Here is an 11493-nt window from a genome sequence, read left to right as displayed (position 1 = left end):
TACGAGGAAGAGCAGCGAAAGCATTGCGCCCAGGTGTCTCAGCTCCAGAACCAGCTGCAGCAAACGACGGAGCGGCTCACCACCGACAACGAGAACCTGCGTATGTGCACCACCCTCCGCTTCATTCTCTTATCTTTCTCCTTTAACTTTCCCTTTTATCTCGGCTTTTTCATTCCGACTACGGGCTGGCAGGATGACCTGAGAGTTGTCTGGCCTGGGTTCGAATCTCCACCCAGCTATTTTCTGTCGTTCACAAGCAAGGTGATTCATTAACGTGTGTCGTCCCTCGGACGGACGTTAAACGGTCGTCCCGTCTGCGAGCATCGGTTGGTGGACGTTAAAGGTCATGTGGTGTCATTCGCGAAAAGTAGGCGAGCCATCGCCGGCACCGTGACAAAATTACAAATTCCCACCATAACCAGCAGAGGGCAGAATTTACATTCATTCATCGGGAATTGGAGGCGAAATTGTATTGCTTTCGGGTTGGAAGGGCCGTTTTTGGTTTGTTATCACATGCGGCCGCAACTGCACCTCCTGAAACTGGTGTGCAGCAGAGTGGAGACAATGCGCTCGTGTGGCGGACAATCGTCGTTGGTCGCAGATCGTGTGGCAACACCTGATATGGGAGGTGATCCGTGCCTTGCTGCTTCAACAAGCTGTGTGGTTTAAGTCATGTTCTGTAAACGTATTTTTAGATCCTCGTGGAGGATCTCTCAGTCTTGCTCACGTTGTTGTTCTTGTGCAGTTTTTTTTGTTTCACAGCCTACAGTTTTCATCGAAACTTCCTGAAACTTGGCGTATATATGTAAAAATACCCTGCGCAGACAGTAACCATCTCCGATTTTGAAAATTCCTCCTAGAAAAAATAAAGATATGACGTCAAAATATCTCCGCTAATGGAAATCGCCTAAAAAAATTATCTCCGAAACTAGGCAAGCTCTTTGAATTCTATTTGCGGAAATTGAACGGGGCATTGGCAGAGATGAATTACCGCACACATGATACATCACTATGACGTCATATCAATTTTTATGACGTCATTCCTATTTTTTGACATTTTTTGTTTCACAACCCAGAGTTTTCATCGGATCTTCGTGAAACTTGCCATGTATATGCAGAAACCCCACGCGCGGGCAGTAACCATCTCCGATTTTGGAAATTCTTCCTAGAAAAAAAAGTTGACGTCATAATATCGCCACTAATGGAAATCGCCGATACCATTATCTCCAAAACTAGGCAAGCTGTTTGAATTTTGTTTGCGGGAATCGAGCCGAGCATTAGCACATATAATTATTTCTCGCAAACCTGATGCATCACAATGACATCATATTCGTTTTTATGACGTCATCATTAAGAGGACGAGGATCTTATCTCATTCGAGCTTGTTAACCCCCTTTCCCCCTCATAATCTCACGTTTTCTTGTCCCATTTTCCGTCGTTCCTCTCGCAGGTGGGAGGCTGGCCATGTTGAGTGATTTTAATGATCAGAGGGAGCACATCTTGGCTCACGTGGCCACGCTGGAGCAGAACATAGAAGAGCAGCAGCAGGAGCATACAAACGCGCTGCACAAGGTTGAAGTGAAGGCGATTATTGAGAAAGAGAGGTAAAAGGACCGTCTAACACCGGACCTCCGGACCTCCGTACACCACACACACACACACACACACACACACACACACCCAATTATGAATAAACTTTTTTGACTCATTGATTTAATAACGACGCACGTCGTCATTAACCAGTCAAGTGACAACAAACGTGCTCCTCAGACTGAAGAAGGACACGACGTCGCAGGTGAACTCCTTGATGAGCGAGTTTCGTGAGGCCCACGAGCGCCAAATGGCGGGAACGGTGAAACGGTCCATGAAGGAGCACGTGGTCATTTCGGCGCAGCTGACGCGCACGGCCAAGATGGCCGCTGTGGTGGCGCGTGAGAACGAGCGATTAGGCGCGAGCAAGCGGGCAATGCGTCTCCAGCTTGACTTGTCTGAGAACATCAAAAGGGAGATGGCACACAAGACTGCCAACCAACAGAGAGTACGTGTCCATGTCACCCCCAACTTTGTATGTCTAACCCTAACACTACAGTCTCTCATTCGTCATCATGGTGTCTCGATGTTTATCAGTGCAATGTGATCATGTTCATTAGGGTGTACCACTTTTGCAAAAGTAGTTGCTGGAATAAAGCACTATGTGCCTATCGATTCCACTAGTGCAGTTAGGTGATCGACCAAAGTTTGAAAATTTTCCCGCCTTTTTTGACCACGAGCCGCCATTTTTAAATTTCAGGAAAAATCCATATTTTTGGAAATAATATTGATTTTTGAATATTTTAGAAAATATATTTCTCTGTGTTTAGATGGCCGAATGCACGATATCACTGAATTTCCAAAATAGCAACCCCTTCTCAAAATGTCGGGACAAGTTTGTGAATAATATTTACCGGTACTTACTATCATACTGGTGCCTACTGAAGTGCATTCGGCCATCTAAACACAGAGAAATATAATTTTTAAATATTCAAAAATCAATATTATTTCCAAAAATATGGATTTTTCCTGAAATTTCAAAATGGCGGCCGGCGGTCAAAAAAGGCGGGAAAATTTTCAAGCTTTGGTCGATCACCTAACTTCACTAGTGGAATCGATAGGCACATAGTGCTTCATTCCAGCAACTACTTTTGCAAAAGTGGTACACCAAAGTGTTCATGCACGATGCGACTCGCAGCATCATACAACTCAAGCCAGCTAGACTGGGTTCGCATCATGGTGTTTCCTGAACAGGGTGTGCCGTCCCTCGGATGTCATCCACGAAGAGTGGGCAAGCTATCTCTGGCACCCTGAACAAATTCCAAATCTCAACCCCCTCAGTCTCGTCGTATCATCGTGTGTTCGAGTGGCCATGCAGCAATCACTGCAACCCTCATCAAGAAATTGCTTCGGCAGCACGACTGCTCTGCAAAGAGTTTCGTACATATAATATGTGGAGTTTCCATTTAACTGATACAGTACGGTTCAGTGATTTATACGTGATCGCTTTGTTACAATCTCATGAAAATCCTTTTATAATCCATCGTCTGCTTGCTGATCAACTTTTGCATTCATTTATTTGTTGAATCGTTGTTCTTTTTATTCCATAAAACTCGACTGCGTCAGTGATCAATGATAAGCCCAATATGGATGGTCACGAATAAACGATTCGCGGTATTGTGTCCTGATGAGCCCACAACAAGGACGAAATCTTGATCGACATCTCTGCTTTCGTCTGTTCAGGACCATAGGCTTTAATCTCAGTCTGAAGAATGTTGAGTACCACATGGATGCCTCCTAGTTTGGAGGTGGTTGTGGTGGTGGTCGTATGGCAGCTTAGCTGCCAGGGTAGCTATCATTTCTTGAAGGGCGACTGTGTCAGTGATGCAGTTCCCCTCTACCAGTACACACACTGGATCCAGTACTCATTTCGCTGACCTCAGAAGGATGACAGGCTGAGTCAACCCCCTGGTGTATTAATTCAGCGCCGACGGGGCTTGAACTCAGGACCCTAGGATCCCAAGCCGCCACCCTAACCACTGAGCCAACACCAGGCTTAGTTTGGAGGTGATGTGTTGGTGTCATTTATGTGCATGATGTCACCATCGTGTCATAGAGTCAGTGTGCTTCTTTGGTTGAAAAAAAAATATATGTATTCAATAACGTGAATATTAGTGCTTGATAATGATAATAATGATAATCAAGAACTGTTATTACTCGTGACCGAGGATGTAACTTTCAATACAAAAGTAAATATCACAAAACTCAGGAACAGAAGACCATTTGGTCTATCATTTCAGGGCCATATCCACATCCCAGCACTCCTGCTTCCTGGAAGTCATGCTAATTTTACAGATATCTTTTTTTTTGTCATTTTACCAGTGTACTGGTGCAGAATGGCATACTTTAAAAAGAGATGATGTTGTATCCGGAACCTCAAACCTGGGTCCATTCTTATTCCTCATCTACATAAACTACCTGTCCGATTCTCTGTAAATCCCTCTCTTCCTTTTTGCAGATGACTCGAAATTATGTTGTAAATTATCCAATCCCATTGCTAGGCAGACTGCAGCTGCATCACTCTCTGATGATCTAGAATTGATCAGATGCTCGTCTGATAAATGGAACATGTCATTCAATCCTAAAAAAATCTCACTGTCTCACCTTATCACTCCGGCAGGATTGTCAAATTAAACCATCAATCTATTTCCATGCTCAGCCACTGGAAGGGGTTCAGTCTCATGGGCTCTCGGTCTCAACATCAGCCATGACCTCTCCTGGGCCAACCACCTAACAAAGCGGCCTCCAAAGCCAGCCGCAGACTGGGCATCCTCCATCGATCTAGTGTTTCCCTGGAAAATCAGAGCTACTCACAGTCTACAAGGCCTTTGTCTGTATTTCAATGGAGTGCTGCTCTCCTTTATGGGCTGGTGCCCCAGCATCACATCTGTCTTTCCTGGATTTTGTGGAATCTAAACCTTCCAACATTGGAATCTGCGATGACATCAAAGCACAAGGATTGTTGCTTTCACAGCACAGGCAGGTTGGCAGTCACTTTTTTTCACCACCTCTTCTCTGATATTTCTTTGTCTGCTCTCTCTGTCCTCCGACACTCCCAAGGAATTCCAGGATGCACACATTCTTCAGGATCGTCCTTTTGGCTAAACTTCCAAAATTCAGCCTGACTGCACACCTCAATTCCATTGTTCCATGCTTCTTCCATCTATAGATTTTGCCTTTCTGAAGCCCTTCCTTCCCGCACTTCCATCGAGGGCTTCAAGTAGGCAGTTCATCATCACCTTATATCAACCCTCATCCAACATATGATTTGTGTGTGTGTGTGTGTGTATATATATATATATATATATATATATATATATATATATATATATATATATATATATATATATATATATATATATATATATATATATATATATATATATATATATATATATATATATATATATTAGCCCCATTAACCATTCGTAACCCAACTCCTTTACTTACTTGCTTGCTTCAGCTTGTTTCTCTTCTCTTCTCTTCTCTTCTCGTCTCTCTCTTTCCTATTTGTTGATTGCCTTGTTGGTTGTGCACAGTTGTTGCCCCGCTGTCTCAGTATGAATTTTACCTTCCTCTTCCTTGAGCCTCACTCTTGTAGAAAATACAAAAAAAAAGATGACTGGCTTTTCATCCACATTCACAGGACATTGTGCTCCACAACACAGTGCCGTCTGTTGGAAATGCTCCAGAGCGGTCATGCTGTTATGTGGGTGCACTATTAATTGATCTTACATAGTGGCTCAAATAACTATTTTATTCCCTTCGGGGTAATATATTGCAATGCTTGAGCAAAATGCATACATTTAGGACCTGAACATGTATTGAACTAACCATGTGATTGTGCATCAGGTACTCGCTTCCCTTTTGGAGCGCTGTAAGAAGCAAGAAAAGGAGCAGGAAGCCAAGCTCAAGCGTGTTGATGAAATCGGAAAGCTTGAGATTCACAACGCTCAGCTTTCTAACGCAAATGAACAGTTCAGGTTATCTAGTTTATTATGTATTTACTGTACGACACGACACACCAATCCTTTAGTTTCTTTCTCTCTTGGCCTCAGTTTTTGAAATTGCCAGTCGATGCTGCAGCAAATGGATGTAATTGTTTCTCATCATGAGACATTCGGTTTATTTCTTGACAGGCTGGAGGTGGAAGGCCTTCGGGTTAAGGTGCAGCACCTGGAGATGGAGCAGAAGGAACTTTTCGGTTTGTTTCAAGATGAGAGGAGCCACGTACAGAAGCTGCAGTGTTATCTCGCATCCACGGTCTCTGCCATGCAAGCTGGATTAAAGGCATGTTGGCTACTAACCCGAGGGGGGAAGGGGGAAGGGGACTAACTTGTTTGTAATATGTGAATATATACATTGAACTCGGATGCTTTGCAAAAGCACACAGTGATATTATGATATGATATTTTGGCTCTATCTCTCAATGGTGGAGAATCACTTTAAATATTCTGGTATCCAAATCTGGATTCGGATCGCCACCAAAATCAAATCAATTTGTCCATGGCATACACCAAGCTTGTCCACAAAATTTCGTCCGAATCGGTCTATAACTTTTTTGAGCTATCCTGCTCACAGATAGACAGACAAACAGGGGTGAAAATGTAACCTCTGTCTATCTTTGGTGGTGGAGGTAATGATGGATTCCATGATTTTGCTAAGACAGGGTGTTTCATAAAAAAAGCCGTAACCAAAGTTGTTTTTATGCTTTTTAAATTTTTCATTGAAACACCATGAAACTTATACATACCAAAAACAATCTGTAATATGTAGAATAAAGTAACCCTCAAAAATGAAACTCGTGATTTCAGAAGGCAGCTCACAAAACACGTTCTTAATGGCTGCCCTGCTGCAGCGGGCACAAATTTATCCTCCTGGTGAAGTTGTCGATAAATCGGCTCCATTCCTGAACCGGAATAGCTTTGATGTTGGTGGCAATTGAATTTTTGAGGTCGTCAAAAGTCTGAAGTATCCTTCAGGTAACCCAAAATATAAAATTCAGGTGGGTTGAGGTCCAGAGAATGGGACACCCATTCGAGCATCTATCCTTCTTGAGACGATCCAATCACTGAACTTCTGCTATAGTCACAGTATTGATCTGTTGGAAGTGTCAGGTGTGGCCCCATCTTGCTGAATCCATTGCACAGCCCTGTCAATGTGGCGCTCCTTCACTAATGCAACCCAGAACTTCTGGATAACTTTCAACTACCGTTCAGTGGTTATGGTTACTGATTTCCCTCTTTCATTTTGAAACCACAAAGGCTTAATGATGCTAGATTTGCTTATGGCATCCTATGCAGTGCAATTATCTATCAAGAACTTCAACAGGAGAACTATAACCCCAAAACATGTATAAGAGTTAACATGGCCACTTACAAGAACGTGGGCCTCATCAGAAAACCACACATTATTCAAAATATGGATCCCGACGCATTTTTGCCTCAAACCATTCACGTATCGTCACACAGAGTTGTTTGTCATTGTCTGTTCGTTTTTGCTTCACTTGTATGTGATACGGGTACATTTTTAGTTCCTGCTTCAGAATTCTTTGTGTACTCGATAAAGATAAGTTCAATTCTTGAGATCGACGATGAGACGATTCCCTGGGGTCCTCAAAACTGCTTCATGGACCGCTTCAATGTTTTCTCATGATCTTGCAGTCCTCAAGTGACCATACTTTGAGCAATTAAGATTTCATACTGTCCCATGGAATCGAAACCGCCCCACGATAAAGCAATATTGCCAAAGCACGTCATGCCTGGAGATTACAGGTGTTTCATAAAAAACCGTAACCCTATTAAAGTTTTGTGAACTTTTTTAATATAAATTTTTTCGATTGCAGGTTTGCAGATACAGTATATACTTTGACCAATTCTGAACGTTTTCATGTATCGATCCAAATCAGCAGTACCCTCTGGTGGTTGTGGGAGGAACTAATGTATAATTCTGCCTTGGAGTGGGACATCAGTGTAGCCTGGAGGTATGCACACCTGCTTCTGAGCCGTCTCGCCTGGGTTTGAATCCCGTCCCAGCAATAATCTGTCAACCTGGTATTTCACAGGCAGTGTGATTCATCCATGTGTGTGCTGTCCCTTGGATGGACATTAAACTGGTTGTCCTGTCTTCAGGCATTAGTTGGTGGAGGTTAAACATCCCATGGTGTCCTTTGTGAAGTGTAGTCAGGCAAATGAGACATCCCCTGAATAAATTCCAAATTCCTGCCCTAACTACAGCTGTGAGAGAGATGTCAACCACCCAACATGATCCTGGCCGAGAAACTGCATAGGCAGAACCAACGGTCTGTCACATAGCGTACGGTACATTGTAACGGATATTTTTTTTTGCCAACTTTCATGCTTTTAACTCAAAGTGCATGGTGTTCTGCCTACAGATAGTTTCGGTTCAATTTCCACCTCGATTATAAACTGTCCTTCTGGTGCTTTATAGGCAGGTTGATACACCAACGAGTAGCGGTATACCGCCCATTCAGAGCTAACATTACAGTCGCTGAGGTTTCTCTTACACAACAATGTTCCTTCACTGGCCAGAGCTGTGTTTGTGCAGGAGATTCTTGTCTTTTTTGCAAAACATCAGCGTCTCAACCATCATTTTTTAGCATGCTATTCACCTGATCTATTCCCCTGTGACTTTTTTCTCGTCCTCGTTAAAACAATAAAAACCACTTATAGAAGCAGTTCGCACGATAACATTAAGATTGTTGATGCAGATGTAAAATATACTGCATTTTCAAGACGCTAAACTAAAGGTTCGTAAATTATGATAAACTACTTTTTATACAAGGGCCGTGGCTTTTATGCTGAATCACAAAGGGCAACTACCAAAGAGTGTGTGGACATACACAATGAGGAAATGAGGAATAACACAAAATGAGTACCAATTGACTCGGAGAGGAACGGAGTGGGAAAAAAAATCAGTGAGTGCATAAGAGATTGTGGATGTGCATCGGTAGGCATAAGAGGTAGTGATGGAACTTATTTAAAAACCTGAAGTGGAGATGACAGATCAACCGCCACAGGGAGACGATTCCACAATTGGGAGAATAAATGGACAATTGGATGCAGGTGGTCAAACACACTGGAACTTGGGAGCATGAGCAGGTGAGATTTTCTTGAGGAATGAGTGTGACCTGGGGTGACTTAGGCAGGGCAGGAGGGAGGAGCAAGGCTCAGAGGTAAGCCTGTACAGGAGGGTCTTGCCGTTCGAGGAGGTTACGTTCTTGAAAATCTCTGTGAACCCCAAAGCCACGATGCACAAACTTAAGGGGTAATTTGGGAAAATAGGGTTGGGGACTTCAACTTATGATGTTAGAGGGTTTGAGGGATTATTGTGTTCATGGCCATTGTTAATTAGTTGAATAAATGCGGAAAATACTTTGCCAACCCACGATTATTCAAACACATTGACCGCAATCTGCAAACCGTTCCTCATCAAATTCATTGTGATAGAGCGAATCTGCGAAGGGGAAACCCGTGAACAGCAAGGTACTCCTGTATACAATAGAGAGCCCGCCAAATTGTCGAAAGTGGGAGAGTGCCAGTCTTGAGAATCCGCTTTCTACTTTGAGATTTCATTTGTGCAGAAGGCCTCGTCTCAAGAGGAGCCAGATGGGAAGCAAGAGCACCAGACCAGAGTACGAGGCATACTCCATGCGGCTTCATATGACAACTCTGTACACAGTCATGCCCTCATTCTTCGGATAATGCCTAGTCGCTTCTTCTTCTTCTTCTTTCGGCTGCTCCCGTTAGGGGTCGCCACAGCGGATCATCCGTATGATCCGCATCGTGATTTGGCACATGTTTTACGCCGGATGCCCTTCCTGACGCAACCCTGGTCGCCTCTTACAACACAGGGATATGGTACACCTATTTTAACCAGGGTATATACCGGCCCAGTACACTGGTTCTCATTTTGCCGACCTCGGAAGGATGACAGGCTGAGTCAACCGGATAATGCCCAGTCGCTAACTCACCATTTATGCCAGTTTGGTGATTATGATCCTCCCATGAAAGTTAATGGCAGATCATGAGGCCAATAGGAATCCTCCCTTGTTCTTGTATTTGTCTAACATGTATCTCACATGTGTGTGAGATGTGTGTGGCAGTTCCACTCCAAGCCTTAGATCCTGCATTAAAAAATAAACATAAATAAAAGTGAAAATAGATGTCATAATTCCAGTAATCTCGTAATCTAGCAAAGTTATTTGATCTAGTAATTCTTAGATTTTGTTTAAATGTGACTTTTATTTTACTTCAATATAGTCTTTGCTGTATTGATGTCATGGACGTGAATTATTATTGTGTGTGTGTGTGTGTGTGTGTGTGTGTGTGTGTGTGTGTGTGTGTACGCGCATGGTCTCTATCTAGGATCCTACAGCAGGGCATCTGCTAAAGGAAACGTTGAAGGAGCTGGAGGCCAAACTTGATGAGGCCGTGGTGAAGGAATTGCTTGTTGCTGTTGGACCAGCTGCATCCAAGCTGTGAGTTTGCTCAGAGCAGAATAACACACTCTCAAGTTTTATTATCACATCACTGTCGCTATTTTTAGTTCCTGCTTTTCTCTGGCTGTCTGTGGTGTAAATTGGTGTTTACACCATGGACATTAAGTTTTTTGCGGCATTTTAACATGCTACCGACTCATTTGTTGACTTTGCTCATTTGTACAAACAGCTTATGTTGATTTGTATTTGCATTCAATTTCATCTCCTCTTCCTCCAGCGAGGCCATCTGTCCCACGCCTCTGGGATTCACACGCTACTACCCTGGAAACCTTGGACTTGTACCGGAAACTAAGCACAAGACATCCCACCTCCCAATTGGAAAATTAGCTCTAAACCCCAGACCTGGCAAACCTGAGGATCAACTGGTAAGAGCAATTTAATCCAATGCAGATGTCTAACACTATCCTTCATCAGTACTACTGCAAAAATATTTACATAAACACAAGAATGAATAAAAATAAATTCTTAGATGTAATAATTTTGTTTTTTTTAAAAACGTTCTTCCTCGATTTTGAGATATGTATATATATATATATATATATATATATATATATATATATATATATATATATATATATATATATATATATATATATATATATATATATATATATATATATATATTGGATAGGTTCCACATATTAGGCATGTACCAAGAAGATCTACAATTCCCGAAATCTCCAAAGGATTGTACTGTTGATAAAACCGGGAAGGTCATTTGATTGTAAAATTTTTATCGACCAATTCACCTCGGAGAGGGAACCATATATGTTGTTCTGGGGATGTGATTTGTCAAGTGAACGGTTAATGTAAACAGTTAAGCAAAACGAGTTATCGTGGGCATAGGGGAATTGTAAGTGGATCTAATTGTTACAGTATAGTATTGTACTGTACATTGATTCTGAAATTGCTATAAATACATGCTTTTCTCTCCCCCAATTTCCCCTTTCCTATTTATTAAACCTGATTAATCCCATTAACTTGTGTCGGCTGGTTCACGGTTAATCATTGGGCTATTAACTCCGGTGTGGTTAAAAAGCATGACCGTGGGAAATTGGTACCATTATGTCACAGGAGGCTTTAAAAAATCACTGCAGGATCGTCGAAGCCACCACTCGGGGGGCTCATCCTGTCTCGAGGATGATCTGGATAAAGAGTCAGATTCTCGTTCGAGCTATCTGTACGATATAAACCAATGTAAAGATCTCTTCAGCTTTTGGTCTCTTTCGACGATCCATCACCAAATTGGTCACCATGCGGGTGGAGGATTTAACCTCGACTTGACTCTGCAGTCTACCGTGACATTAGTTCGTCAGGATTGGGATTGGGACACTGGGCCAAATCCAACGACTATAACAATATACACTGCTGTGTAAGAGTCT

General features: G+C 42.6%; 1 protein-coding gene across 3 annotated transcripts in view; it reads left to right on the top strand.

The window, feature by feature from the left end:
• The window catches only part of LOC147013077 (cilia- and flagella-associated protein 157-like), a 30061-nt gene that overhangs the window by 13231 nt on the left and 5337 nt on the right, over positions 1-11493 (top strand). For all 3 annotated transcript variants that reach the window (XM_085854612.1, XM_085854611.1, XM_085854610.1), the window contains exons 2-8: positions 1-100; positions 1451-1604; positions 1771-2038; positions 5443-5573; positions 5730-5880; positions 9978-10090; positions 10329-10476. The exon at positions 1-100 is cut by the window's left edge and continues 172 nt beyond it. In XM_085854612.1, the coding sequence (XP_085710738.1) occupies positions 1-100; positions 1451-1604; positions 1771-2038; positions 5443-5573; positions 5730-5880; positions 9978-10090; positions 10329-10476 (1065 nt within the window). The remainder of the gene's footprint in view (positions 101-1450; positions 1605-1770; positions 2039-5442; positions 5574-5729; positions 5881-9977; positions 10091-10328; positions 10477-11493) is intronic.

This window comes from Eptatretus burgeri, chromosome 14, assembly GCF_056783735.1.
Source record: "Eptatretus burgeri isolate ZD-2024b chromosome 14, Ebu_testis_v1, whole genome shotgun sequence".
NCBI classification, from domain to species: domain Eukaryota; kingdom Metazoa; phylum Chordata; class Myxini; order Myxiniformes; family Myxinidae; genus Eptatretus; species Eptatretus burgeri.
This window is presented reverse-complemented; position numbering and strand designations above follow the sequence as displayed.